Here is a 25,900-nt window from a genome sequence, read left to right as displayed (position 1 = left end):
TCTTTCCCTAGTGTGCCTGTGCTGGCTAAAGACTGTGTGGTGTGAGGAGGAAGGAAAGAGGCTAAAAGGAGGCTATAAAAGGCTTCTAAAGCAGTGCAAGACGGAAAAGAGGGGCAGTAGCGCCCTGCTGACATTAACCTTTTCACCACATAAGAGCTACAGGTCACTTCTCTTAAACAGTTAGCTAAAGCCACAGTGGGCCTATACTTTTTAATGGCCATATGAGGACCTTAAAGAGCATGTAGTGTAAATAGTGAAATGATCTAATGATGATAATGTAACTTAATAAACTCAATGTGTTATAGACGGTTTTTGACAACTAATTTTATTGGTATAAGTGAATATTGCCATAAGTGTGTAAAAATGTATTTCCGGGATTGGTATTCTACTTGAGCTTTTAATGGCATTTTTTCACATGAAAAACACGGAATACAAGGACTACAATCGAGGGAAACGTTGATCCCACTTTATATTAAGTCTCTCTAATAACTGTATTTACACATTAATAATCCAGAACACAACAATGTAACAACTAGTGAATTCACTGACTGTACAACCTAACTGCACTATTTATTGAATTAATTAGGTTAGCATAACCTAAATATGACAATACGTTGGGATCACTTAAGATGATTAAGCCAAACTAACTCAAAAAGGAACAGTTTAGACTCACACTCAACTCATCAGTGTAAGATCTTCCTTTTGCATATTTGAGTTGTTTTAATGAAATATGGTGACCCTTAAGGTGTGACTTTTGTCTGGGCAGTGCAACCTTGAGGGGTAAAACTCACCTTTCCCATTTGCTCCTGTTAGCATCTATTTGCAAACTGGGTGTGTCCTTTCACCTTACACATCATTCATGTGTAGTGATTGCCCATAGGCTACCTGGACACTTGACTCACTCTAGATTTGATGATTTCTGTTTCGGCTACATATAATGTACAACAAGGCCCTTATTTGTACTTTAGGCTTGTTTGTTATTAAAGCTTATATAAGGTTAAAAGGTGAGAATAATTGTATTTATACACACTACTGCACGTGCACGGGACCACTTTAGATTACTTTTAGATTATTTGACCTTGTTGTTTACGCTTCAAACATTACCAACATATTTTCACCTGATCTGGTAGCCATGTGGATCCATCTACTATTCAGCTCTGTCAATATTTAGCTGGCCATGGCCTACAGAGCAGGCAAGGTCAAAGTAAGCATTACCTGCTTCGACAGCGTTCCAGCAAAATAAAGGGAGGGTAGCAGTTACTCCAACTCTTTTTTAATACCCTTACTTTCTGAAGGAACAACTAACGGGCAGGTGTCCCAATACTTTTGTCCATATTGTGTAAAATCAAAGCCTCTTTTCAAATTTAAAAGCAGAAAAAATCAATTGAGTGTGGGTTTGAAGGCCTCCAGCACTTTCACTTTCCTGATAGGATGTACTTATGGTCTTAATTGTGATAGATTGGCGGCAAATGAGAAACCTCGGAGACTCACTATGTGAGAAAGTGAGTTTTAGGTTTCCATACCATGTTTCAACTGTTCCTTTTTTGTCATTTTTAATACTGTATGAAAAATCACTGCAATGTTAATCTTAATATCACTTAATATTACTTGGTGTCCTAAACTCATTTCACATGAAAGGGCCAAGAACCTACACCTACAGATTGCTGCCAGGTGTTTCTCACATTACATCCCAATTTCTTTCACCCAACCTGCAATAAAATGTACACACACTCCCTGCAGACCAAACTGTGCCTTTGCTCTTTTCCACAGTCCTTTTCAAAATGAATTTAAAGTTACGAGACACACAGACAATCCTGCACTCCTGACAAAGTCCAGACATCGCTGCGTTCCTCTCACTCGTGAGAGGGCAGTCATTGAGGGGCAGGCACGAGCCACTCCGGCTGCCCACATGAGAGGGGCCTTGTCTGGCAGCCCCAGGAGACACGCTCACGAAATCGAATGAAAGCAGAAAACCATAAGTGCTTTTCCACATTGCTCCACAGAGACAGTGATCAAGCCACCATCTGTACGAGCACCCAGACGTCCCTCACGTTTTGGGCCAAAAAGCAACTGCCATAAACACAAATAATATGATAGAAATGATACAGACAGGACAGTCTATGATATGGCACGCCAATGCTGACATTCTCCAGGGCAAGGATCAGAGAGCAAGCCCTGACGCTGCTCCTCACACCTGCTGTAGACAGTGGATTAGTGTCTCTGGAACACAATCATTCTTTGGAATATTTGTTTTATTTGATTCCCTGGATAGTATGTTGAGCATGGAGCTTAACAAGAAAAGGCAAACTTTTTTAATTAACACAAGTGGCGTCAAGTTAGGAAACTAGGGAACTAGGGGAATTATCTAGTGGAATCGAGGTAGGTGACGTAAACATACGGCTAACTTTGATTGGTTCTTTGGTCAAGCTAATGCCAGACCGTGCTTTGTATGCATAATTATAACTAATGACTTTTGGCTAATAACTATGGCCCTCCAGTCTTTTTCACTACTCTATATAGTGTGTGCAAAACATGCTTCTGTTGAGCTTCCCATTCATCTAATGCCAAAAAAGGCCAGAATGCAATAGGCTTCTTTTCTGAGTCAGTTGATAATTACACAAACTTTCATGATTTATGAATTTTGGACTCCATAAACTTGCTTTGGTCAACAGCCACCCCATTTGTACAGTCCTAGAAACGACACTTCTGGATTGTCTAATTACTAATATAATCAATAGTGACTGTGAATAGAAATAGTGAATAGAAAGCGTCGCCTCTTGAACACCATTGTCACCAGTTGTCTTAGAGGAGCAGGGTCCTATAGATAATACTCCAGTCAGGCAGACGCCATAACAAATTTGGATGGCCATGATAAAACTGGAATAAAGCATTGCCCGCTTTCGCAAATGCTGAGGAGGGGATTCCGGTTGGATTTTGGTGGAGAAATCCTCTGGCGGCACACTATTTATCATCTGAGGACATTTGAATTATTATCTGCTATTTCTTTCATGTCTTTCAATTGTGTCACTTCGCTTTCTCTCATATCATCAAAGCCTTCCATACACACCCTGCCTGTAAGCACAGGCTTGATTGCGAATGAGCTGAGATGATCTATTTAGTGTGGGCCTTCTCAGAGGTATGAGTCATTTAGTGCTGGAGTCAAAGCAACAAGCCAAAGTCCTTTCAGATGTCCTCAGCTGAGGCAGCCCTGCTCTGCATTGCATCCATTTCATTTCTGCAGTTTCAAAGCAGAAAGAAATGCACAAACAAAAATAATCTCAGGCTTGTAGAGCAGCTTTCTGACCTAGCTTCCTCAGGAGGATCCATATCACCAGCACACAGCCATGCTGTACCAGTCCTGTGCGGAAGTCTGTTCTCCAATTGTTTCTTGCCTGTGCTCTGGTATATCCCTTAGCAGCTAATGTGTGTATTGTAAACAAGCAAAGTAAACAAGCAAAGTCAATTAAAATACTTGTTGCAATCCAAACATGCTCAAAGTCACAGACATGGCATGAAAATGAAGAGCGACTAGCTGTAATTTTGGCTTAAAATAGAACTTTGCAAGGATACTTTTTAGCCACAAAATGCTGTCGGTTTTGGTGATTTTGCTTTGTTTTAACTAATACTTCTGTAAATATCAGTTTGTTTTTCCAAATTCATTTCTGGAAAACTGTATGACATTTGACATGAGCTGGAAACAAGAAACTTGGCAGCTGTAGCCCAGACGGCAGCACAATGGAACGAGTTAAGTGAACAGTTATTAAGCTGTGCCAGACTTGACTGGTTTGTGTGCACATGGGAAAGTCTTTAGTACACAGCAATTAAACATGGTTGATTTGGGAAGGGGGCAGAACGTGACCCAATTTTGAGATCAAGGGGAGGACAGCAGTGTTTAGCTACTGGGCTACTGGCTTTACAGGCTACGTACTCTATTCCAGGCATTCCCGTTGCTATTTTTTTATTTTTTATTACTGGCAGGGCTACCTCACGGGACACTCTTGAATTATAAAGTCAACAAGCTTGGGGCTTAGTCTACAATGCACTCCATGTCATATTTTTTTATCCTTTGCTTGACAGATTACCTTGAGTGAAAAACTCAGAATTCTAATCAGCTTTGACGAAGGATTGATTGCGAGCTAATATCACTGCCCATATCTGCTTTGTGTTACCTTTGTAGAAAGTTGGAGGACTGGTTCCAATAACACTTTCTGAGGTCTAATAAGTTCTCATGTGGTAATGAGTATGCAGTGCTGCAAATTGGCCACTTTGACATAGGCTCTGGTGGGACATTAGCGGGATCCGTGCGAATGAGCAAAGTCTTTTCTCGGTTTCCTTTTTTGTTTACTTTGGCTAGCTAGCGCTAACCCCAGAGAAGGCCAGACGGGAACAATTTACCTGCAGCGTAATGGTTTCTAACTGTTAAAAAAAAAGCATCTAAATTCACACTCACTCACCTTTTTGTTTCTCTTCTTTTTATGTCCTTCCCTCCTTCTCTCCATCTGGCAAAGAGCACCAGCCTCATGAACATGTATTATGGCATTTAAGACCAGAGTGAGGAGAAGTTTGTTATCAAGCAGTAGATTAATCAAACTCTGCACCACATCAGGCATCACCCTCCTGGTCCAGCTCCATATCCGGACTAGCCTTATTGTCCTGCTGCCTGCACCCCATAAAATCACAGCCCAGGAGCAGCCGGCCATATAACAGGCACACACCTTGAGGTAATAGGAAGTTGGACATGTCAGCAACATTCTATCTCTGTCTGAGGAGAGACGCTAAGAGTGATAAAGGGCCAATATGCTGTTTTTTAGAGAGGTTGTTTTAGGTAAGCTATGCTTAAAGGCAAGTTGATGATCTAAAGCAGTAAAATCAGTGTTCATTCATTCCTGCCTATTTAAGAAGTACTGATTTGTAAGTGCAGCATAAAACATACTTCTTTAGCCATACAAACATTTGTTCTGTTTTTCAGTTTGTGCACCTACAGGATTCTATGGCTCAGCCAAATAAGATACTCAGCCATATTAGGTGGCCAGTAGTTGGAATAAATCCAGTAAGGAGCCTGGTATGACATGCTAGACCTCGCTTTCCAACAGCAGTAGTAGTATTATATTGTTTTGTACTATACTGATATTAAATAAATAAATCTGGAGAAAGTGATCTTTTTCCAAAAACCCATTGTGATTAAATCAAATAGCTGAGAAATTTGGAAATTCATATTTATGACGTGAACCTTAGTCTGAGTAAACATCTCACCACTGAACTATTGCATTTCACTTAGCTGTGTGGTCCAGAATATACACTTTTCTGAAACCTAACCCTTTTCCAAATTGCTGTTAATTCTGGTATTTTACGTTTGTACATGAAATGTATACTTACTATATGACTTACTATTAGGTAACTTTCCTTCCACATCAGAGCTGGGTTTGCCCATCAAAAGTGCACTTATTTTCTGCATTTCTGTTGTAAGTCCAGTTGGAGACCTCACTAATATAACAAAATGACCCTCAAAGCATGCCTAAACCTAAGTGAGATCCCATGAAATGTGCAAAATGAAATGCATGCAAATTTGAAGCCACTGCAATCCAATGATCTTATAGGCACAGAAAACCTGAATTATGTGTATCAATTAAGGTTTGTTGTCACTTTTTCTGTGGATCTTTCCAGGGCTTGTTTTGTTCCAGAGCACCTAGCTTATACATCTATTCCAGGCACAGTACTTTAAGCTTTAGGCCAAAGTCGGCCTAATAAATCAGACCAGGGGTCTCGTTGTGGAGGCCTTGGGTTTAGCATGGTTTGGTGAGTTCCTTGCTCTATGGTGGACTCTAGCCCTCCAGAACGGGAGTTCACACATCTGAATTAGATGGGCCCTGAGGAACCACAAATTCTGGCCATGCTGTCCAGAGTTTACAGTGGAAGGCATGAAGACTGAATTGACTGCTATGCTGAAGCATGGCTCTGTGCTCAGTTTTTAGCTGGGTTTTGCCTGTATGTTTGGGCGGATGTTTTTTGGATACTTTGCTCCACTATACGCCAACTTTTTGGTGTTGTGTTCGAAAGCTAGCTAGCTCTGCTCTAAACAGTTCTAAGTCAGGTTAAATAGCCTGGTGGAAAGTTGGGTTAGCACACCTAACATCTTTATAATCAGTGAACACAGCAGCAGACTGAATACAGACTGGATACGACATGACCGTAAACTACTTTATAAGAAACAAACTCTTAAAAGTGGGTGTAGCTAAATAGGGGTGGAAAGGTTACATTTTAGTGTTCTTCATTACTGTGCATCTCAATAACATGCTCTTCTTATACGTCTTGTATGAGCTAGAAATACTTTACACAGAAACATGTTCTTACTGACAAGTTTAGAATGCGAAAGAGTATCCATCCCAGTTTTACAGTCAAGCGATTTGAATTAATGCCAGTTGTAGATTGCCATGGCATGCTCTCTACCCATGGCTGTCCCATTTGTCATATGGGATATCTTTAATTAAAAAGATATCCAGAGCGGCACTTTCTAATTTTCCTGCGATAACGGAACCTTTGAAAGGCAGAGCCAGCGAAAGATGTGTGCTACTAGATTGCAAGGCAAGTGTCAGCCGAAAGGTCTTACGATTACTAAGTACTTTGACACCAGCAGAAAGGACTTTTGAAAGGACACACTTCTGAAGCTAAATCCTTTTTGATAAAGAATGTGAACAGCAGCTATGGGAAATTTAATACAGTGGTAGCTGTCAATGCCGTTTTAACTGTATGACATATGAGAATTTCAATTTTCAAGCCATTTATACTTTAATTCGCACCTTTCAAATTGACTTAAGCTCCATCACATGAACTTATAATTGGATTAAGGGGGAAGGGTTGCCAAGTCTATATTCCGTTGTCTGGTAACATTGGACTTAGCTGGGCTTAAACAGCTGCTGGCACCTTGAACTCCGTTAGACTCAAGCGCGCAGGGCGTTACACTGCTACACTACGACAAGCCGCAAGGTCTTTTCTCTGATCATGGGGTCCTTTACTCTGGTGACCCATCATAACAAGGTAACAGTGAGGTAGGGAGTTGTATTTAGGTATTCTTGCATGAAACCTCTGCAGGAAAATGTTGCAGTGAAATCTCGGAACTAAAATGACAGCACGGTTTCAAGTCAGACACAGTCCCATGCCAGTTATTCATATCCATGTTCCATAATCCTGTGAGGCACACTCTAGATGTAGATCAACTTTTATGTAAACATGTTAAGGAATATAATAATGATGTCATCCCCACCCTGCGCTTCAAAATCATTTAAACTATTTCTTTTCTAATTGGACCTGACAAACCCGACCCACTCAACATACAGTACAGTGCAAAAGTCTAAAACAGTCATGAAAACTGTTTAAAGCTATTAATCTCAGCAGCAAGTGGATTTTGCCAGTAAAAACTCAGTAGAATATTTGGATAACTACAAGTAAAGCCAAAAATACAGTTAAACATAGAGGTGGCATATTGGTATTGATGGCTATCAGTTCTGGGCCAACATGAGTAGACAATAATGTATCAGATACCCAAAGGAAAAGAATGAACTAGTTGGAAACAGCACACACTCACACTGTCTGAGTACTTTAAAACAATATTATCACCTTAAAATAACAGCGATAATGACAATATTTTATTGTATTGTGATAAATTTTGTTATTGTGTTACTTTTTTAAGTATATCGAGGATACTTATATCGAGTGCTTAATAAACACTGATCAACAGCCTGTTTCATCACAAACCTTATAATTAGACTGGTTTAATTAGATGAAGAGCAGCAGATGTAGAATAGAGATCACTGTACTCAGTCTGGGAGAGGATCTGAATAGTAGTTATTGAGGATCTGTTGCTACTGATGTGTTTAGTTTGTGATTACATGTTTCGAGACAAATACTGTGTATCGCGACAAAAGTCTTTAAATATCGTGATATTGTATATTTACCATATCGCCCAGCCCTAGCTTGAAATGCTGCAAACTGCAATATGCAACTTTGGTGAAGCAGGCAGGACAATGCTGCGTAGCCCAAGTCATGTTTGTGTAAAATTCTGTAATATTACTTCACCTGCTTCTTTCACTTTCAGTGAAGGTTCTGTATCACTCAGCCACTCAGCTCGTCCAGAAAAGCATGTTCTTTAGGGGTGGTTCAATTATTATTAAGTGAATTACACTTTCTGACTGCAGGGGGAGCCAAGAGCAAGAAATACCAATTGTCGCATAATGCTGCTTTACGGCCTTCCTTTAGATACTCAGTGTAAGTGAAGTTTATTGGATTGGATTATTGTCAATAAGGTCAGTATTGACTTTGTGCAGTCTCTAATAAAAAGTGAGAGGAATTCCACATCTTCTGTAAACTTTCTGATATGTTGGTGAGAAGAGCATGGAGAGAAGAGCACAGGTTTGGTTCTTCCCTCTGAACTTCAGCCACGGGATGTTTTTATTGGATGATTTCATTTACCTGGTTTCAGAAATGATTATTATATAAATAGATTTTTATTATTTAAATAAAATTTAGATACTTGATAGGATTGGAAACGTACAGTAGATATCCTATTACTGTATAAAGGGCTGTGTATATATACGATATGGTAAAACAAAAATAGGTATAGCGTGATATTTAAAGACACAATATTTTTTCATGACACACAGGCAAATGGAACCAGTGGAAACAGATATTCAGCTGTCCACACTTAGAACAGTGATTTCCATTCAATATTTGCAGCACTACATCCAATTAAACAAAACTGATTACTCTCTTTGTAAAACAGAAACGTGTTGATCTGTGTTCATTAAAGCACTGACAACATTTTCTTAGAAAAAGCATATTTTGTTTCACAATAAAATGTGTCAAAATATGATACAGTAAGGTCATATTGCCCACCTCGAACTGCATACAACCTATATAATCTAATAAGGTCTACACTACTGAAATGAGCTTTTCTACCTATAGACCATGTCCTTGCTTCAAAGGCACAGAACCACGTCAGGCCACTTCAAAGTTCCAACACTTCACTGGTTAGCAGCACCAAATGAAACTGAAATGTGTGCTGAAAGGGGGTGCTGGTGTGAGTGTATGTGAACTGCACAGCAGAGAGGAAAATCACACTCACAGGGCGGGTTTCGCACCCACCCCATGTCATTCATGAAAACTATCTGAAAAGCATTAGGGGGCACTTTGCGCTTTGCTGGCTGTCATGTTCAGTGTGTTGAGAAGGAGGAAACGTGTAGACCTGAAACATGGCATTGTAATATGAGCAACTAAAGGCCAGAGCACGGTACTACAAAAAAATGCTAACAAGCACCCACACTAAATGTGGGTGAATGTTGCAGAACAGTGTGATCAGTGTAGTGCCTCTCAGCCACACACAGGTATGGTACACCAATCCAAGTTTTGGTGCTCTGGTAGACATTTATTAAAACCACAACTGGACGGTTCTTTCAAAAATTTCATATGATTCATTGGTGTGAAGTCAAAGTTTATTATTATTTTTAAGATGCTTTGGGGAACCATGGACAGCCGTCAGGGAACACAATAGCTCATACATTTTAGTGAATGACTGTTTCATACATTTTCCCAAGTCAATGATTTAATATTGCAATTATAAGCTAAAAAAAAAACAGTGATAGTGAAAACAAAATGCATCAGCATTCCTGGGAGACACTGTGCGTCTTTTAGGTAGCAATATTACATAATTATAAGCTAATGGAGCTTAAGAGAGGACTTAAAAAGTATGCTGTGCAATAAAAAGTGAATCTTTATGAAGTTGTTTATTTATGGCCAACATTGCTGCTTTTTGCAAGTGTTGGCTAACCGCCATGTCATATTATTGGCAATGTAGTATGTATTTGCTGCAGATGTGGACTGTGGTATGAAGTTAACCCCCACAACTCACAGAGAAACATGGAGCTCTAGTTTATTTCAGAGAGAGTCAATATGGAGAGGATCTTGAACTGCTTTAAGGTAAGACTTGGAAACGGACAGAAATGCAGTCAGTGGTGAGTTAATCAACTAACTGACTTCACAAACCGCATTATTGAAACATTAGTGGATATTTCATCTTTAAAATATTGCAATGCAATAATCTTACTTCCTGTTATGTAGCTGTATAATCTTAATATTATAATTTTTTGTGTCCATTACAAATAAAGTGCCTCTCATGTCTCTTTAAGCAGGGTTAAATGGGCTGACCACCAAGCTGCACCACCCCACTACAATCCTTATAATGAAACAGACCCTAGCATACTCCGCTAAATGCAATTAGGCCTAGCTTGGACCTTTGAGAAATAAAATGAAGATCTGTACGTTAAATATCTCAAGGCTGGCAAGTTTGAGTGATTGATTAGATGCTGGAGGGCCTTCATTACCCGAGTATTGCGCTTTTCAAACCACAAGGAGATCTTAAAGTGTGAGTGATTGCTCTTTTAGTGTTGGTTAAATGTGGTGGAAACACACTTCCAGGCTATTGGCAATGCGTAAGTTCAGGTCAAATTCTTGACCATGCCTCTAGATGCAGTGATTTGAATTCATATTTGAAATAGCTAAAGGAGAATCCTGAGCTACGTCTGGACTTGCCATTTAGTGTGGATCATCCGTTTGAAATGTCTCATGTGAACGCTGGGCCTGGCCACGACTGCTCAAAACATAAACGATCGGAACAAAACTAACACCACCATCCTATATGATGGATGTCAGCCCAGCATGACGCTTGTTTTGATACCCGACCCAACTCACAAAAATACATATGAGAGCATTACGTCTGGGCTGAGCTGAAGTTCAATGTTTCATAGCCAGAGAGAGAAAGAGAGGTGGGGGTGGTGACAGGTGAACCATGCCATGTAGTACCTCAACCTTTTAAAACATGGCGATATAATGAATTTTTCTTGTGGGTTGTAAGCCAAAACACAAAACCACCTCAAAGTATTCAGAACAGAGCTGAACAGATATGAAATAAAATAATGAAAAAAGTCTGATAGTGTGAACAGATATATTATGTAATAAATTAATACCTATGATTTCTAGATGTGGCAATCTACTGTACAATTTACTGTAAGCCCATTTATAATCTGGCATGTTAAAAATATTTTTTTTATTTTGTTTTTTTTTATTAGAAGGAAAACAACCTTTGAGTCCATATGTTTAATAAAGAAAAACCTTTCTCACAAGCAGTGTGTCGACTCTTCAGAGTGAAAACTATGAAGAGAAAAAAATGAAGTGGCAAACGACGTCAAGATATGACATTAGGCTTTCATCCTTACTGTCAAACTGATCTATATCAGCTTCACTAAATTCAGTCAAAAACTGTTAAAACCATCTTATAAAATGACACAGTGTTTCTCAAATTAAATGAACAGTTCAGCGAAATGTCATATAAAGACGATTTGTTGCTTACTGGAGATGCAGTCGATCAACCAAGACATGTTTGGTATCTGACATGTGCTTCTTTAGTTTACAACGGGAGATACAGTACTAGGCTAATGTTGCCAACAGACACTGCATTTAGAATTATTTACATGGTATGACCAACTTTAGGTTGCTAACATAGAATGTGAAGTAACCATGGGTGATTAACCAGCCCAATATTAGCTTAAACGTGTAGATAAGATATATCCATGCTGTTTTTACTAAATCATTCATTTTTGTAGCTTGTCTTTAGATGCATGAAGCAAATAAATGAAGCATTTGGGTGCGTATTTATCAAGCTAAGATTGATGACAGTCCAAACCCATTGTTTGTAGGCAACATTATGCAACATAACTTGGCTAATCGGCTGCTGTAAGAGATCAATCATGTTCATGTGAATTTTCAACAAACAGTTCTTCTAATATAACAGAGCTTCAGCTAAAGGAGGTCACAGAGAAGATGTTGCATCAAGCTGTGACTATTTCCTGTGTTGAAGGCTTTCTCCATGTCTGTTGGCCTTGAGCTCCCCCCTATCAGCCACTCCCAAATGGCTGTCAAAAGGCAAGGGCATGCCTGGTGGATATGGAGTTACAGATCTGCTGATTGAAGTGTTCGGACACTTGTGTCCGCAAGGTATTAGTGACTGTAATGTGCTAGTCATACAAGAACATGAGGACCATAGAAGTGAATCCACATTCACACTTTCTCCTGGTACAAAAGAAGGATACACCAATCCACACACACACCCTCAGATACACATGTATACACACACTAAATGTGACTATTCGACAAACTGTGTTTTACCCAAAAATGCAACACTCGAGATCCATCATCACCAAGACACACTAGTTTTAACACTTCTGGCTCAGTTTGAACTTAACTTAACTATGCATCATCTTATGTGAAACCATCTCTACTACTACTCACAAAATATAGAAAGCAACATTTTTTATTCAAATTACCCAGTGTAATGAATTCCTGACTGCTATGTGAACATTAATATGCTGGATAAATAATTAATTTCAATTTAACACAGCTGGAGGACACAGCCAGTCAGTTTCATGTGCTCTAATGAGGACTTATGCAGCACCAGTGGGATCGGATGTTTAAATATGTACATGCTTATCGCTCAACATCATTTTAAACCCACCTTGATTTAAGCATGAAAGGTATCTTTAGTATTTACCACAGATTTTTTTTTTACTTCTATTATTTATATTGTGTATATATTGGTAATTTATCTATGTTTTTGCATCTGAGTGTCTTGCTATCCCTTTCCCCACTGTGGGAGTAATAAAGGATTATCTTATCTTATCTTATCTTATCTTATTATTTACATTGTGTCAAATAGAATTAGATAGAAATGATCCGAACTGAATAAAATCTTTCTGCATTGATTTCCATTCTAGGTTTTTTTTTTCTTCTCCTGTAAAGCTATTGTGGAGACACAAGGTTTTGGAATGACAGCAACGATATGTAGCTATAATATATGTAGTTATAATCTAGGTCAGGATAAACATGAATGGGGCCCACATGAATAGTCTAACAGCCAAGCGCCACAGCAAAGTGACGTCAATGAGCAAATCTCCTATTTTCAATATGCTGGCTTTGAACCAAAATTAGGATTGCATACATCACAGGGGTCATCTGAAGTCCTCCGAGCTCAGTGACAAAAGAGCATCATGTTAGATGTGACCAGAACATTGTAGTTTAATGTCTGGACTTTCCCACAGATGTGCCCTGTGGGGTCAAGGGTCTCCTTTTTGCAATGTCTCAGAAGCCAGCACCCACCAACCAACACTATTGCTATTTGCTATACTCAAAGAGGATGACCCCTTGTGGGAATGAGTAACACCAAGGAAGCCTCTTTGGATTACAGCTAGTAGAGGCTACAAGGAGGGATCATTTTGTGTCCGCTGGAATACAGAGGGGTCTTTCACAGGCCATGTCATGGTCCTGCATATGTGGGTGAAGAAGGAGGCATGGATGTAAGGCCACACAGAGAGAGAAACAAAGCTATAACCTTTTAAATACCCCTAATTTCAAAAGAAACACATGAATGAGCGGGTGTCCCAATACTTTTGTCCATATAGTGTACAGTTAAATCTTGTTACATAGACTCTTGGTATTGGTGAAGCGTGATGTGTTTGGCCAGGAAATCAAACCCTATCAACCACTTTCGATAAGGTTCTGGGGGGAACTGAAATGAGTCCTTCTGTGGCACTGAGCCAAGATCGCTCTGGTTCACGTTGTTTTAGGAGGATAGGGTATTGTTAATCCTCTATATCTTATTAGAGTCTTTCTTTCTGACTTTTTTTTTACTGATCCACCGTGCTTCCATCTACATACTTTAATTTTGAATGACAGAACAACTGTAAGTCTGACTACACAACCAACAACGTATCCTCAAACTGCCATAGCCACTACTTTAGAGATGTGGCTTTCACTGTTAAAGCTGTCTGTTAACCAGGCAGACAGTATTAAAACCTTACAGCCATATAGCATTTCTACCGCAAGTTCAAACAGCAACCTTTCAGTGGCACTGTGACATTTAAAACTGGTGGGCCATTCTCTGACTGAACTGGGGAGCAGCCACATGTGTTGTGGCTATAAGAACCACTGCATGTGCCTGGAAGCATCGTCTGTGGTAAAACAGCGAGGGTGAGATTTCTTCCCCCTGTTCCCTCAGATTCCTGCCTACTATCCAGGGAATGCAGCCAAAAGTCAAGCAGCGGAGCGACAAACACCCGGCCCGATAGTTAAGAAAGGCTGACTTCTCTCTTCCTTCTGATGTGCTCTCTCCGTCTCACTCTCTCATTCTCTTGAATTTCTTTTATGACTTCAGTCCTCAGGCTGCCATCGTGTCTCATCGTGACATTTGTTGTGTCATGCTATCCTTCCATCTCCTTTCGTTTCACTCCTATTACCCTTGGGGAAAGGACACACTAATGTATGGGGCAAAAGAGGGCAACACCCCCCCCCCCCATGTCATTTCTGTAGAGTTTCTTTGTGGGCAACTTACCCTGTCACAGGCAGTGATGTGGTGATGTGGCCCATCACCTCATGCATGACAGAAAACAGCGTTTTGTAAAAGAATGCAATGTTGCATGCATAGTTTGAGCAATGTCATAGTTTGAGTACTGTGTGCTAATCCCACACTATTTCAGATTCCAGTGTGGTCATATTTCAAGGTGAGCTTAGTGATTTTTATGTCAGAACACTTTGTGTAATATTTGGCAACCCTCAGCTCCTTCCTGGCAGCTGTCAATACAATTAATGCTCAGAGGAAAAATCTGGCTTGTGTGGCTGCCCCAGGATCTATACACTGGAAAACAAAGCCCAAATGATGAGGACCACCAACAAACAAATCAGGACAAGGAGGCGTATCCATGTGCCTGTCAATCATGTTGTGCATTTACAGAATCTGGAGAGGAGCTGTAGCCATATCTTACACTTAGCATGGCATTCCAAAGAAGACCCAGGGAAACACCTGATTAACTCTTTGGAGAAATAATAGTAGAGAAAAAATCCATTCCTATGATGACTTACAATACTATTAATCTAGACCAATCTAGACCGATCTTACAATATGTCCAATCTTACAATATGGCCAGTCTAGACCAATGTTACAGTATGTCCAATCTGAACCAATCTTACAATACAACCAATTTAGAACAATCTAACAATATGTCCAATTTTACCATACAACCAGTCTTACAATACGACCAGTCTAGACCAATCTTGCAATAGGACCGATTTAGAACAATCTAGGTCCAATAATACAATACGACCAATCTTACAATACAACCGGTCCAGACCAATGTTACAATACGACCAGTCTAGACCAATCTTGCAATACAACCAATGTAGAGCAATGTCACAATGCGACCAATCTAGGGCAATCTTACGATACAGCCAATCTAGACCAATGTTACAATATGTCCAATCTAAACCAATCTTGCAATAGGACCAATTTAGAACAATCTTACAATAGCTTCAATTATACAATACGACCATTCTTACAATAAGACCCGTCTAGACCAATCTTACAATAAAACCAACCTTATAACATGACTATCTAGAGCAAGGATGGGCAATGGGGGCCAGAGTTCAGCACAGTTAGTTGATTTCCCTGCTCTAACAAACCACCTAACCAAGCAATTAACAGGTGAGTTGGCTCAGGTGTGCTTGAGCAGGAAAGGCACAAAACTGTGCGGGAATCTGGCCCTGCAGGACCGGAATTACCCACCCCTGATCTAGAGCAAACGACATCAGTTAGCCTTAGACTAAACGACGAGCATGCCTTTAGGTGCTTCAGAAAACATGACCCCACACATAAAGTGGTCAACATTTGCACACTTGACTGATGTAGCATCAGCTCAAATCACAGTGTGTAATTTGTTTACTGCTCCCCTGGATCAAAAGCAGCAGGCTGTAGAAAACTGTGGGGTTCTTTTGATCACAGGCCTCCGCACTGTAACTGACATACGTTCCTTTCCCTCGCTCCCTCTCACTCTCTTTTTTTCGTTAGCACGCACTAGCAGGCGTCCTTCCTCCTCTGTCGTACTCCGGTTGGCTGGCGGCTAAGCAGTAGCAGCTGGCTCAAGTCTCTGGATAGATGTCTGTGTAGCTTTACCTAGCACTCAGTAATTCCACGGCTGCCTCGCTGGGAGAAAACACACACAGCGGGCTCAAGCCCACACGCTTCTTATTAATTACCTGTCTAATCGTTTGGAGCGGTCTGGAGGGAACGTGACTGTTAGATTGACGGGGTTTGGCCAGTTGAGGCAGTGGAGAGGGATATTTTGGGATGGAACTCTGCAATCCAATTCCATCTTGGGGAATTGAAAGTAAATGATCATCTTCTTGAGTTTGACATTAGGGGTTTTGACTTTCAGAAGCTTCATGCACCATCCCCACTGAGATGAAAAAAAAAAAAACAGGAGAAAATAAGGGCTAGTTGTGAATGATACTTTGCTATTTGTCAGTAGGTTGTGTGGGTTGTGTAGGACGTGTATCAATGGCTCTACATGAGAGAAAGTGAGCTAGGGCCAAAAATGCACTGATCATAGGCTGGACAACATTTAGACGATGATAAAAGACATACAGTAATGTGGAGGCTTCTGTTGCCAGAGGACGCTCCGGGCACTGACTGTCGAGGACCAACACCCTCTTTCCGGAAAAACCACACAAATAGCGGGAAATTCCACTAGAGTATGTACCCCATTTTCAGCATCTTGATTCTTTTCGTCCTTTTCCCCCAGCATATCTGGCCTGCAGTTAGCTGCCAAGGTTTCTGAAGCATTACAGAGTGAGAGAGAGAGAGAGAGAGAGAGAGAGAGAGAGAGAGAGAGAGAGAGGGAGAGAAGAAGACATAGACAGAAAGAGAGAGAGGAGGAGTACCAGTAGAACGCACTCCCTGTGGCTGACTGCAGTTTTTACTAAAGGTCCCATTAAACAACAGGCCCCCGTTCGGAATGCTGATCGCAGGGTGGAGAACAAGAAATACGAACAGAGCGTCAGAAACACCACAAATGCTGAAACCATTAAGGCCATGTGGAGAGACACCCCTTATTTGGAGCTTACATGAGCTGGTGACAAACACACAGCGCTGAAAGTGATAACAGATCCTGATGTGAGTGGTTTGTTCTCTCCGGAAAAGGACACATACAGAAGCTCAGCTGTTCGCGACAGGCTGTACCTCAGTCTTTTTCTAGTCCTGCTTTTCTCTTGCTCTTTCTTCCCCTCTTCGTAGAGATTCTGCTTGATTTGCTTTGGTGAAAAGGAAATGAGTACAATGAAAAAGACATCATGGACTGAAAAAGGCTAAGAATTAGCCACAGGCTCTGTTCTGTGTGAACTAGGTGAATCAACCACCATTAAGAGCAGCAATGCACCGATCTGATGTACTGGATTGAATATCGGTCAGATTTGAGCTACATTCAGTGCCTACATAGTGTCAGTGTCAGTGTTGCTATTCAGTATTCCCATATCATTATCAACAGAAAAAATGCAGGACTGGTGCATCCCTTAATGATGAATATAAGCATTAAACATTATGGTAGGCCTGGGAATTCTGGAATATCACAATTATGTTTTGTTGAGCTAAAACATCAAATACATTGTATGTACGAGCCAGACAGAAACCTTGTAACTCCAGACAGAAACCTTGATGGGACCCAAAGCCAGACCCCCCCCCCCACCTCCCCCCTTTGCCAGACAGAGGTTGAGCATAATTTGGGCCTTCAGGAGGAGCAGGGGTGCAAATTTTTGTCACTAGAAGGAGAGGAGAGAGGAGTGCGTAGTAATGGAGAGGAGGAGTTCAGGTGTGGTCCTTCTCCTTTTAGTCATTACATAATTCCATTTAGCAATCCAGCGAGACAGCACCAATTGTCTGTTAGCCAATAACCAGCAACAACTTTGTGAAAAATGTAGCATTAGCATTAGTGCTAAATGGCCACAGAAACACTGACCTAACGTAATTGTTTTTAAGTTACTTACATTTCCCTCATTTGCAGTTTTAACACATACAGTTGGTACTGAATCATCTTTCCAGAGAACATAGTTGCACTGCTCCACAGCTCAATGCTGAGGGTCTCTATCCCCCCTCTTGCCCATGCCTGACATTAGGCATGTTGCCAACAGGTTCATTGGCAATACTTCTCTACAGGGACTAGACATGTTTTGTGTGTGTGTGCATTTGCACATCTGTGTCAACAACGGGCACAACTTAACATAGCTGAATGCATTCATCAGAAGAGGTGTCCACAAACATTTGGACATATAGAGTATATACAACCATAGTCTTTACCAGAGAACCCTTGAAGGACTGTGATGTCATTTACCACAGTTACGTTGAATATGGGGTACCCCCCCAAACAAGGGGTAGTGCCACCAAGCCTTCTAGCACTGCTCTCCTCCTCGCTCCGTATGCTACTGCCAGACTGCCGAGGAAGTTCAGAGGGACAAGCTGGCTTTGTGCTGACACGCTTCATTTGGTGTGAAATGTTTTCATTGTTTTATTTTTGTGAGAAACAGACACCCGACAGACCTCAAAAAAATGAATGAGGGACATATGATGGAGATTTAGAACAGAGGCCGCCATAATCGTGCAGCTCTTTATAGTTTCAACTCTAAGCAGTGCCTGTTAGTCCAAGCCCAGTTTCCACTCAACAGATGTAACAGATGAGAGACACACTATTGATCATGCCCCTTTGTTTACGCTGCCACATTTTCAACACTACCAATCCATCTTGACTGATTGTTTTAAACAGGGGATTACGTTTAACTACTGCACCGCACTCAGTGTTCTGCAGAATCCCATTGCATAATAGGATCTAACCAAAAGAGTTTTTGTGAAAGGGACGGATCAAGGCATTAGCTAACTGGTGCCGGTTTGCCCCCATTAATTGAGCTTATTTGTGATCTTTGGATGTGTGGAAGTTTGGAAATTGCAAACTGGCCTTTGTGAAATAATTTATATGATTAATTACAAAATGATTTACATGGTTGAATTTAGCTACACTGCAATGAAACTCGCCATCCCCTGCAGCTCCATCCTGCTATATAAACATTCGCTCATTTTTGAGCCTCTTCTTTAAGAATGTGTGTTTCCATCTGCTGGTAGAAGCAAGTATCTTCCTGGTATGAGAACCGAGGCATTCATTTCATTTCAGGAGGCTGCCTGTGGTCACTTGGGTTTGCCAGTAGGTATTCCACTGTGGAAATCTCTCATGAGGAACCGAAAGAACATGTATAAAACGTGACTGAAAAAGCATCATGAATGTATTTATTATTAATGTGTGTACATATATATATATATATATATATATATATATATATATATATATATTATACATATAAATTTATATATATATATATATATATTTATAATTAATTTGTGTACAAATATCAATAATGCATGTGTGTATAACCGTACTGTAAACATACACTATATGTCCAGATGTTTGTAGACATCTGCCCCTTTAACGTTTCTTCCAAAAAAATATTTGTGAGAACTTGTCCCCCTTTGCTGCAGTAACAGCCTCTAGTTTTCCATCATCAACATGCAACATCCATGAGGTCAGGTTCTGATATTGGGTGATTGGTTCTGGATCCCAAGCATAATATCACTGCTCCACAGTTCAATGCTGGGGGGTTAGCCCCTCTAGCTGATGCTCAGCACTGGCCACATCCCATTGGCATCCCATTCTATTGGCAACGCTTTTCTATGGAGATTGTATAAGCTGTGTGTGAAGGCCTGTGTCAGCAATGGGTGCACCTTAAGGTAACTGGTTTGACAATTAAAAGGGGACATAGTTGGTCATACAGAGCCGCTTTCCATGGTTTAGGCCTAGTCTTGGACTAAAAACCCACTGGAATTCTTTAGGAAATTCTTTTGGCGTCTCCATCACTTAACCTAGGGTGGGGAACTCCAGTTCTTGGTGGGCCGATTTCCTGCAGTTTGGTGATTTTCCTGCTTAAATGCACCTGATTCAGCTCAGTGAGTAATTACCAGGTTTAGCTGTTGTGCCAGAGCAGGGAGCTGGACTTCAGCCCTTGGTTCCCCACCCCCGGACTCGAAACTGATTCACTGGCTAGTTTTGATAGCCTGCTGATGAATTACAAGAACATTCACACTCAACGAAAGCACAAGAATACTACTGGAACTTCTCTGACATGGTGATTGATGATACACCCCTCACAAAACTCCTGAGAGTCTATGTATAGCCTGTAAATGGCCCTCGTTTTGTTTGTAGTGCCGAGCATTCACCTGTCTGCATCCTTCAAAATCCACCTCGCTTATCCACACATGACTGTCCGTCTCATTAACGACATAACACGAATAACTACCACACGAGAGTTTCCAAAAAGCTCTGGCCTGCCCTCTGTGTCTCTCTCGACCTCTATGAGAAGATAACCTGAGGAGCACACTAGCCTAGGCTGTTTTGTTAGCGGCTTCAGGCTGGACGCCAATCAGGGTCACACACAGCACATCAAGCAGCCCAAACAGCATCGTGTGTCACTGTCTCAAGAGCCTGGACTGTATTTCATAGCTGTGAAACCCAAGACAGCCCCCATTCTCCACTGAGTGCTCACAGAGACAACCTCAGGAGTACCAGTGAGTTAAGCTAACACACACACACACACACACACACACACACACTTACTCACATCCTGTAGCCTTACAGACATCTCTCACACCTATCCATCACAACAGTAGTTTTTTCCACACACACCAACAGTCCCAGTGCTGAATCAACACCTCACAGTGTTCTGTTAAAGTCCAGCTGGACACTGAAGAGCCCTGCAAGCGCTCATTAGCGCTGTTTGTTTTGAAGCACAGTAGTAGCCTTGCGTGCTAACGGCTGTGTGACATGTTTTATAGCTAATGAGGATGAGACGTTAGCCTACCTGGAGGGCAGTTACAGTCGGGTGAAGCCTGACGGGCTGTCCTTATCCGGGCGAGCTGTTCGTAGGACCGCTATCAAACAAATCAGAGGAGAAAGCAGCTGAAGTTGGTCTAGGCTGGTCAAGGTATGGTTTTAGTTGAGTTTGATGGTTTAACTAGTATGACCAGTATGACCAGCTAGTCATCAAACTCAGATGAAAACCTGAATACCTGGAATTATTCCAGACAAACTATTGCTGGTAGCTGGTTTCAGATGGTCTATGCTGATCTTGGATGGTCAAAAGGGGTTGAAAAGCTGGTCATCAGGTGAAAGCCCTGTGCTGATCAGCAAGCTGGTTTCAGACGGTCTAAGCTGATCTTGGATGGTCAAGTGGGTTGAAAAGGCTCATCATCAGGTGAAAACATGCCCTATGCTGGCGATCAAGATGGAGAAGGATGGTCTTTTTTAGGTTAATCCTGGATCTTGGAAACCAGCCTTTGGCGTCTCCATCACTTAACCTAGGGTGGAGAACTCCCTAGTTAGTTCTTGGTGGGCCGATTTCCTGCAGTTTGGTGATTTTCCTGCTTAAATGCCCCTGATTCAGCCCAGCAAGTAATTACCAGGCATCAAGATGGATAAGGATGGTCTAAATTAACCGTAGATTATCAGAAGGGGGTAGAAAAGCTGATCATCAGAGGACAATGACAATTGACAGTGGGGACGTAGTTGGTCATACAGAGCCGGTTTCCCTGTTTTAAGCCTAGTCTTGGACTAAAAACCCTAAAATTCTTTAGGTCAATCCTGGATCTTAGAAACCAGCCTTTAGCATCTCCATCACTTAACCTAGGGTGGAGAACTCTAGTTCTTGGTGGGCTTAAATGCACCTCATTCAGCTTAGCAAGTAATTACCAGGTATCAAGCTGGATAAGGATGGTCTAAGTTGACCATAGATGATCAAATGGGGGTAGGAAAGCTGGTCATTAGAGGGAAACATGCTCTATGTTAAACTGGTTTGAGGTGATCTAAGCTTTAAAGGGGTTAAGGGTTTTTAAAGGGGTTAAAACATACTAATACTGGTAAGCAAGCTGGTTCACCCCTCTGAAACCAGTTACCAGCAAACGCTGGTCCTGAGCTGTTCTTGTTTCAGCAGATTGGTGAAAGTGGGGTTTAAAACTCGCTGGGTTTAAAATTGAGACTTTAAAGCTGAATAAGATAAAGAACCAGGGAGGAACTGAGTGGTCAGGGCTCAGTTTTTGGTCCTCAGAGCGGCTCACCTGTGCCAGCAGCTCGTCCACCCTCTCCCGTATGGCCGAGTTGATCTGCTCCGTTGACAGCGCTGCAAACGGGTAGGACAGGCGCACGCTCTCCAACTCCGTCACTCTGTTTTGGACGTCGTTGTTCTGGACGCCCAGGAGGACGCAGAAGGCGACGGACACGGCAGAGAACACGAACGGAGCACCGTTCACGGCGGCGCGCAGGCAGTGCCGCCGCCGTTTGCTCGCGCCCGAGTCGCTTTCCATGTTCGCGGTGGCGGCGCACTCGCGCGCCTCTTTCCTTCCGAGCGCCTTCATAACGGTCAGCGCGTAGAAATGAGCGCGAGCTTCAGCTGCTCGCCGTCCGTTACTTGCACCACAGCGTCTCGTGCTCAACGGACCAACGGACGGACGGTGTGACGTTAGCGCTCCGCGTGTATGTTAGACAGAGAGAGAGAGAGAGAGAGAGAGAGAGAGAGCACGGGGGGATTAGCGCGCGCTCACGGATCCAGGGACACTGATGCCTTTGCAGAGCTCGTAGCTGAACTTTGTGGCGCTGGTGTGAAACGCGGCGCGTGCGCGTACTCCGTAGACCCGCGCGCCTTCGGCGAAACCAAACCAAACACAGGCGCGAGCGCAGCACGTTCCGCGCGCTCCGTTCAAACAGCACCGCCTCCGAATCTGATTTGAGGAGCGCTGTGTGGAGGCGCACTCCGCTCTCGGTGCACCACCAGCTTTCTCTCACAGGAGTCACTCCCCCAAACCTGGTCCTGGAGTGACCTGCGCCGCACTGCTCTCTCTCTCTCTCTCTCTCTCTCTCTCTCTCTCTCTCTCTCTCTCTCTCTCTCTCTCTTTCTCTCTTTCTCCCCACAAGGGGTTCTAGGTGTGATGGCCTTAGTGGGAACGTTCTCATCACTACATCCTTGTAAAGGTTCTATAAAGGGGTTTGTGAGCTGTGTCATATCTGAGTGTTAAGAAGCTTTTAAAAGTTCTCTCATAAGGTTCTATGTCAATTTATGGGTTCTACCTAGAAGAGGTTCTTCACACCTACAAATCAGTTCTGTTCCACAAAAAGGTTCTTTGATCGAGGCCACAGGATTACCATGTTTAAAAAAATCTATACACCAGGTTCTATGAGAATGCATGGGTTCTACCTAAAATCCTTGTGTATAAACGTGGTTCTTCTATGGCATTGTGCAACAGAACCCTTTCTATTCAACAAAGGGCTCTTTGAGTAAAGCCCTTCACTTAGGGTTCTATGCCAATTTATGTGTTTGACCTAAAACCCTTGTATGTGTCGGTTCTTTAAATCTTAAGTAGATGATTAACCCTTACAAATCTCATTTACAAAAAAGGGTTCTCTAAAGAACGATCAATCAACTGGAAGTTTTTATCAAGGGAACCAAATGTGATTCTTCCATGGCAGTGTCCGGCAGAACCCTTTAAGTAGCACCAAGATTGGGAACCACTGTCACTGTTCAGAGCTGTTTAACTCCTCTGTGGGAACGTTCTCATCCCCATGTCCTTGAAATGGTTCCACAAAGGGTTCCTAAAGCGATGCAGAAGCGATGCACATTTGTGAGTGTAATGACACTTTTAAAGGGTTTAAAAACATTCACATTTAACTCTTTGAAAATTGATGGGTTCTACATAGAACCAGTGTGTGGGTGGAGGTTCTTTAAACCTTAAAAAGGTTCTTCATGCATACCAATCTCATTTAGAAAAATGATTCCATAAAGAATCAGCAGGAAACCAGGAATCCAGCACTTCTGCAACAGGACCCTTTGTGCAGAACCATGATTGGGAACTGTTGAACTTATGTGATAGATCTGACGCTATAGGGGAAGTTAAAAGCAAATGAAGTGTCTAGAAAGTATCTAAATCAATTATTACTGAGGGGTTTCCTAGAACCTTCCAGAAAGCGGTTCTTTGGAGTGGTGACACAGAATATGTTTTGGTTCCCTGAATGGATGGTTCTTTAAACACTGATTTCTGTAATTGAGATGTGAGTGTGAAGAATTTCCACTTAATGTAAAGGTTCCATACCAGTTAGAGTGGTTTCCTAGAACTTAAAATAAAAGGTACCAAAATGAGTTTCTTTAGTCTTTGAACCTTTGAAGAATCATTTTACACCATGTTTTAGAGTTTGAAAAAACTCAACCTAGTGTAAAGGTATTGTAGACAGTCCCATGACTTAGCCAAGAACCATGCAAGAACCTTTACTTTAAAAAGTTGGACAACTTCACAGCTGCCGAAGCTCACGAGAGTTGTGACGTGAGTAGTACAGCAGTGGTGTAGGATGTATAGCTTATAGGCAGTAGAGCAAAAGACAGCAATGAATAGTGAGCATTGTTTGTTTCTAGACTGCATGGTCAGCATCATGGTGTGGTTTTTGAGGAAATGATGGGTTCCTTGCTGGGCAGCTGGGATGTGCAGGCCTCCGTTTTGCCACAATTCTATACAATCTGCCTCTGAGGCGAAGCTGCATAGATCATGGTTGCCGTCTACGTGGATGTTTCTGAGCTCTATTGCCTTCCAGGCACCAGGCTGACCTCTTCATCTGTCCCAAAACTCAGTTTGGACTTGGTCTGAAGCAGGACACGGATAGCTTCAGCGGGAGGGCCTCTCAGCAGTGCACCGTAATGAAAATATAAAACAGAGTCAATTAGGGATTGAGATTATTGTATTTGGCTAGAGATGGTGTGTGTGCATTGGCATAAATGGATAAAGCTACACTCGTAGTTCATATTTTGGGTTAATCAAGTTCCTTTACCTAAAGTAGCTGCACATCCTGGTCTTTGTTTGCTCGGCACTGTTAAAGGATAGGAGCTGGGTGGTTTGATGTTGTGTAGAACCTCAGCATCCTAAGCAATACTAATTTCTCTGCCTATTAAAAGAGGTTTGAATAATTCCATTTCAATGAAAAATATGGGTTCCTCATATTTAGCATTATAAAGCCGTACGGCATGTCATAACACTACACTGCTGGAATCCATTAGCATGATCATGCTGCATTGTTTAAGAAGCTGTTGAATCCTGTATCATAATCTTTACATCTGCCCCTGTAGATGCAGATGTAAAGCGCTCAGCTCAGTGAACCAGTTTCGTTTCTTTGCTTCACTACTGAAAACCAACAGCTCCCTCTTGTGTCCTGAGTGTGTGGAGACAACTGTGAAGGGTCTGAAAGGGTGTCTGAATCTCCCAGACAGCACCATGTACAGTCGTGATTTATTCACTTTGCATTTATTTTTGACTTAATGGATCTTATGCTTTGCCACAATTTAGTAGGCCTGTTAAAGAAATGCATCATCACTGTCATGCTAAAAACCTTAGATCTCCAAAAATGACAACTACAATGGAAAGGAAACACTCTTAACTTTTTAATGGAAGTCAATGTAGAAATATTTCCGTTCTAAGTCTTAATCTATATTTTCTATTTGTTTATTCATCATAAAATTGTGACACAATGGTAGAAATTTGGCAGATTTAAACTATGTCACATATATACACTGATGGATGCACATTATATATGGATGTAAGTGGTTAAATTCCAACAGGCCATATCACTGATACCATTATCTAATTTTGTACTCCGGCAGCTGTAGTACAACATCTGCTGTAGTTGCTAGTTCTATCCAGTAGGTGGCACCATATTCATAGGTTAAAGCAATGGTCCCCAATCCTGGTACTGGAGGCCAACTGACCTGCACGTGTTTGTAAAAAACCATGTCCAGCTTTCACACACCTACTTCATCACAGTGAGCGCTTGAAAATTGAATTGATTAGTTGGGTCAGGAATGCTGGGAGCAGGACAGTGGACCTCCAGAGCCAGGGTCTGGGCACCAC

At 41.7% G+C, this 25,900-nt stretch overlaps 1 protein-coding gene across 1 annotated transcript in view; it reads right to left on the bottom strand.

The window, feature by feature from the left end:
• Nucleotides 1-22,777, bottom strand: part of LOC140562300 (uncharacterized) — a 196,674-nt gene extending 173,897 nt beyond the window's left edge. The window contains exons 1-2 of the mRNA XM_072687829.1: nt 22,076-22,777; nt 20,824-20,893 (exon numbers count right to left, since the gene is read on the bottom strand). Coding sequence (XP_072543930.1) covers nt 20,824-20,893; nt 22,076-22,372 — 367 coding nt within the window. The 5' untranslated portion in view covers nt 22,373-22,777. The remainder of the gene's footprint in view (nt 1-20,823; nt 20,894-22,075) is intronic.
• Between the last annotated feature and the right edge of the window lie 3,123 nt (nt 22,778-25,900).

This window comes from Salminus brasiliensis, chromosome 9 (genome assembly GCF_030463535.1).
Source record: "Salminus brasiliensis chromosome 9, fSalBra1.hap2, whole genome shotgun sequence".
NCBI lineage: Eukaryota > Metazoa > Chordata > Actinopteri > Characiformes > Bryconidae > Salminus > Salminus brasiliensis.
The sequence above is the reverse complement of the archived record's forward strand: the minus strand, read 5'-3'. Positions and strand labels throughout refer to the sequence as shown.